Below are 5591 nucleotides of genomic sequence, written 5' to 3'. Positions count from 1 at the left end.
TGGGATTATAGACGTGAGCCACCTCACCTGGCCACCAAGGCCTAAATATTTTTATGGACACTCCTTAATCCAAGCCTTAGTTACTGCCACAATCTCCATAAGGGTCTCCATTGGTCTTTTAAAATTTTTATTAAAAAAAAAATATTTTGGGCTGGGCACAGTCTCTTGCCTGTAATTCCACTACTTGAGGAGGCTGAGGCGGGTGGATCACTTGAGCCCAGGAGTTCAAGTCCAGCCTGGCCAAGATGGTGAAACCTGTCTCTACTAAAAATACAAAAATTCGCCAGGCCTGGTGGCACAGGCCTGTAATCCCTGCCACTCAGGAGGCTGAGGCATGAGAATCACTTGAACCCGGGAGGCAGAGGTTGCAGTGAGCTGAGATCGTGCCACTGTACTCCAGCCTGGGTGACAAAGGGAGACTGTTTCAAAACAAAACAAAACACACTTTTTTGTAGATAGGGTCTTGCTCTGTCGCCCAGGCTGGTCTCCAACTCCTGGCCTCAAGTGATCCTCCTGCATGGAGTTCCCAAAGAACTGGGATTACAGACATGAGCCACCACAGCCTGCAGGGCACTGGTCTTGACCTTCCCTGCCTCATGTATTCTCTGCAGCCACAGCAAAACATTCAAAATGCAAGTCTGCTATTCTTCTACTCCTAGTTAACACTTTTCAGGGGCCTTCCACTGTTTGAGGATTAGGTTCAATTTCCAATCCTGTATCCAACTCTCATCTTTCACAAGATTTGGAGATTATTACAAAAAATAAATCTTAAGAAACTAGGAATAGGCCAGGCGCAGTGGCTCTCGCTTATAATCCTAGCACTTTGGGAGGCCGAGGAAAGCGGATTGCCTGAGCTCAGGAGTTCGAGACCAGCCTGGGTGACAGAGCAAGACCCTATCTCCACAAAAGTGTGTTTTGTTTTGTTTTGAAACAGAGTAAAACTGGGCAACATGGTAAACCCCATCTCTACTAAAATACGAAAGCAAATTAGCCTGGCCTTGAGGCGTGCACCTGCAGTCCCAGCTACTCAGGAGTCTGAGGCAGGAGAATTGCTTTAACCAGAGAACCCAGAAGGTGGAAGTTGCAGTGAGCCTGCACTCCAGCCTGGGCAACAGAAGGTAGGAATAGAAGGAAGTCTCCTTGATTTGTTAAAGTGAAACATCAAAATTGTCCCTTTGGTCTATTTGATAGGGAGGCAGTGGTTCACATCTGTAATCCTAACACTTTGGGAGGCCGAGTTGGAAGGACTGCTTGAGCCCAGGAGTTTGAGACTAGCCTGGGCAACACAGAGAGACCCCTCTCTCTCTCTCTCTTTTTTTTTTTTGAGATGGAGTCTCTCTCTGTCGGCCAGGCTGGAATGCAGTGGCACCATCTCAGCTCACTGCAACCTCTGCCTCCGGGTTCAAGCAATTCTCCTGTCTCAGCCTCCCAGGTAGCTGGGAGTATAGGCGCCTGCCACCAGGCCGGGCTAATTTTTGTATTTTTAGTAGAGACGGGGTTTCACCATGTTGGCCAGGCTGATCTCGAACTCGTGACCTCAGGTGATCTACCCGCCTCGGCCTCTCAAAGTGTTGCGATTACAGGCGTGAGCCACCCTGCCCCGCCGAAACCCCCCATCTCTATAAAGCAAATAAAAAAATAGCAGGGCATGGTTGTGTGGTGTGTACCTCTAATCCCAGATACTAAGGAGACTCAGATGGGAGGATCCCTTAAACCCAGGAGTTCCAAGCTGCAGTGAGCTATGATCACTGCATTCCAGCCTGGGCGACAGAAAGAATTGCTGTCCATAAATAATAATAACAGGGCCGGTTGCGGGGGCTCAATAATAATAGGGCCGGTCGCGGTGGCTCATGCCTGTAATCCCAGCACCTTTGGGAGGCCGAGGCCGGTGGATCACTTGAGGCCAGGAGTTTGAGCCCAGCCTGGCCAACATGGTGAAACCCCGTCTCTACTAAAAATACGAAAAATTTGCCGGGCGTGGTGGCGGGCGCCTCTAATTCCAGCTACTCAGGAGGCGGAGGCAGAAGAATCACTTGAACCCGGGAGGCGGAGGTTGCAGTGAGCCGAGATCGCGCCACTGTACTGCAGCCTGGGCGACAAAGCGAGATTCGGTCTAAAAAAAAAAATCTTTTTGTGCACTCTTCATGTAAAGAGAATTATCAGCATATATTGCCTCTATTTTGGTGTTTGGTTAAAATGGGGCACACCAGTACTAACTTCGGCTTTCTAACAATTCCTAATTCGCACACCATGTGGCAGTGTTAGATGGCTTTTGGGCGCTCGCCAACGACAAGACATCTACCACTTCTTTTGGCCCCTTCGCTCCCATATCCATTACTTCAATCCAGATGCTGTATTTGACCCTCCGCGACCTCTTTGTCATGGCGTCCGCGGGGCGTCTACCAGCGGAGACTTGGGCTGGCAGCCGGGCGTCGACCTTCCCAAAATGGCGACGACAGGGACAACTGCGCTCAGGGGGCGGGGTTCCGCCGCCGGGGGCGGGGCGGGAGGCCGAGGGGTCGGGCTAGCGGGCGGGACGCTTCCCAAGTCGGCTGTCTCAGCGCGCCTGCGCCGAGCGGCCCTGCGCGCAGTGAGGCAGTGGCGGGGGAAGGCACCGGTGGGGCCGACGGGCGGGTTGAAGGAGGGAAGCGGGCGAGCGAAGTCCCAGTGCGCGCCGCGGCAGCCCGGGCACCCTCCCCTTCCGGGCGTGAGTCGCTGTGAAAAGAGCTGAAGCGAGCGGACTCGCACCGGCAGCGAGGCGCCGCTCCCGCCGCCTCAGCCCGGCCTCCCTCGGCTCCGGCGCTCCGGTCGCGGGGCCCGGGTTCCTCGGCACACCCCGCTCCAGCCGCCCCCAGAGCCTGTCCCCAGCCCTTCGGAAGCCCCGGCGCCAGCCCGGGCCCTCGGCGGGGAGGATGACGGAGCTGCAGTCGGCACTGCTACTGCGAAGACAGCTGGCAGGTGAGCAGGCGGGCGGCGGGGCGCCGGGCTCGGCCGCGATCGCAGACAGCCGCTGCTCGGTCCCTCTTCTCCTCCTCCCGGGCCAGCGGCCGCACGGCCGAAGGGGTCCGGGCCTGCGAGGGTGGGTACCTCGAGGCTCCGGTGCCGGCCGGGCCCAGCCGTTCTCGCCTGGCTCTCGGAGGGCATTGGGGGCGGGGACGCGACCCAGCTCCGGGCCGGGGACCGGGCCTGGCGCCCGGGGGATCGGAGAGGAGGCGGCCCCCCTCCCCCACCGTTCTGTAGGACGTTGCGGGGGAGGGGCTGTGTGCGGAACCCCAGGCCGGGGCCGCCAGCCTGGAGGGGCGGGTCCCGGGCTCAGGTGCTGCCGGGGTCGCCGGACCTTCGGGGCCGGCTGGAGCGTCCGGGCCCAGCGTGGCTGCGAGTCCCAGGCTCGGTGTCTGAGCCGCGGGGGGCGAGGGCGGGCGGAAGGGACCTGCCCTGGCGGGATAGGTGAGGCGCACAAAACTTCTCCCCGGGCGGCGCTGGGTCCGCGGAGTTGGGGCCGACAACAAAAGCGCCGGCCTCGGCGGCCTCCACGCGGGCGCGCGGGTGCCGGAGACCCTGGCGGGGTGCGGAACGCCGCCTCGCCTGCCTCCGCCTGGCACGGGCTCCGGCTGCGCCGCCCGGCTGGGGGAGGGTAGGAGCGGGCCGCGGGGAGAGCCGCTCGCTGGCCGGCTCCGGGCTTTGTGCTCGCCGCGATTCCGGCTCCTGCGCAGGCCCGCAAGCCCCGGAGCTGCGCCCGCAGACTCTGGCCCGGGGCGGCGGCCGGGTCGGCCTGTCTGAGGAGCCTGCGGCCCCCCTCCCCCATTGTCCCGGCCTCCGGCCGTTTGCGGCTTCCAGGTTGACTTTTTAGGGGGTTGGCTCCTACTCTGCTAGGACTGTGCGCGCAGAGCATGCGCACTGGAGACGTCCGTGTGCGGAGTGGAAGGGGGGAGGCGGGTTGGTGGCTTCACAATGCAGCCCCACGTGCTGCCAGATTTAAAGAGAAATGAACCAGCAGTTACCCCTGCTGTACAACGCCCGGCGTGTGTCATTCTCAGTTCAAGCGATCTTCCCCCTACCCACTCTACAACCAGTAGCCTCCAGCCCTCAGCAGAAGCCAAAGACTGGAGTGATGAAATCTGTCTTTGAAATACATTTACTAAGAGTTTGAGGTGTTCGTTAAATCACCTTTATAGCTTCTTAAGGAAAAGGTTGTCAGGGGTTCTTACAGATAGTATAATTGGGTTTATTATTAGACCATGAGCAAGCAGGTTTGGACAAGTATTAAAGTTCTAGATGCTCGGGGGAGTTCGCTTCCAGTGAATGGAGAAGTTCTAATGATACTACAGGATACTCATCAAAATTATGTACTGGAAAAGCACTGAGGCCAGGCGCTGTGGCTTACTCTTGTAATTCCAGCACTTCGGGAAGCTGAGGCGGGCAGATCACCTGAAGACAGGAGTTCAAGGCCAGCCTGGCTAATGTGGCGAAACACCCGTCACTACTAAAAATACAAAAAATTATTCGGGCGTGGTGGAGGGCGCCTGTAATCCCAGCTACTTGGGAGGCTGAGGCAGGAGAATTGCTTGAACCCGGGAGGCATCGCTGCAGTGAGTTGAGATCACCCCATTGCATTCCAGCCTGGGCAACAGAGCGAGACTCTTCAAAAAAAAAAAGAAGGGCCGGGCGCGGTGGCTCATGCCTGTAATCACAGCACTTTGGGAGGCCGAGGCGGGCGGATCACGAGGTCAGGAGATTGAGATCATCCTGGCTAACACAGTGAAACCCCGTCTCTACTAAAAATACAAAAACTTAGCCGGGCGTAGTGGCGGGCGCCTGTAGTCCCAGCTACTGGGGAGGCTGAGGCAGGAGAATGGCGTGAACCCCGGAGGTGGAGTTTGCAGTGAGCCGAGATCGCGCCACTGCACTCCAGCCTGGGCGACAGAGCGAGACTCTGTCTCAAAAAAAAAAAAGAACTTTATTGCATCTTTTTTTTTTATTTTGAGGCAGAGTCTCACTCTGTCACCTAGGCTGGAGTGTAGTGGCGTCATCTCGGCTCACTGCAACCTCCGCCTCCTGGGTTCAAGTGATTCTCCTGCCTCAGCCTCCCGAGTAGCTGGGATTACAGGCGCGCACCACCACGCCCGGCTAATTTTTTTGTATTTTTGGTAGAGGCGGGTTTTTACCATGCTGGCCAGGCTGCTCTCCAACTCCGGACCTGGGGATCGCCCGCCTGGGCCTCCCAAAGTGTTGGGATTACAGGCGTGAGCACCGCGCCCATCTGCATCTTGATATTTATAAACAACTTTTCTGTATACTTTTTTGTTTGGAGGAGGGAATTAAGATTTCCCCAATTCTTTAATCAGAATAAGTTTTATGTGGTGAACTGTTAAACAACTTGAGGTACTAGGTATTAAAACATTGAATTCTTACATAATGGAAAAGATAAACATTTAAAAGGTTTTTAGAAGTTATGCATTACTAAGAAAGTAAAATAAGACATAACAGTGTCAGCAGCAGCAATGTGTCAAAACGATTTCCTATCCGTTTTTGAACCAACTCTAGATTTTTTTTTTTTTTTTTTTTTTTTTTTTTTTTTTTTTTTTTTTTTT

General features: G+C 55.9%; 1 protein-coding gene across 1 annotated transcript in view; it reads left to right on the top strand.

Moving 5' to 3' along the window:
* The first annotated feature begins 2550 nt into the window (after positions 1-2550).
* The window catches only part of UBE2G1 (ubiquitin conjugating enzyme E2 G1), a 105231-nt gene continuing 102190 nt past the window's right edge, over positions 2551-5591 (top strand). The window contains exon 1 of the mRNA XM_025362958.1: positions 2551-2958. Coding sequence (XP_025218743.1) covers positions 2913-2958 — 46 coding nt within the window. The 5' untranslated portion in view covers positions 2551-2912. The remainder of the gene's footprint in view (positions 2959-5591) is intronic.

The sequence above is a fragment of the Theropithecus gelada genome, chromosome 16 (assembly GCF_003255815.1).
Source record: "Theropithecus gelada isolate Dixy chromosome 16, Tgel_1.0, whole genome shotgun sequence".
In the NCBI taxonomy this organism is placed as follows: domain Eukaryota; kingdom Metazoa; phylum Chordata; class Mammalia; order Primates; family Cercopithecidae; genus Theropithecus; species Theropithecus gelada.
This window is presented reverse-complemented; position numbering and strand designations above follow the sequence as displayed.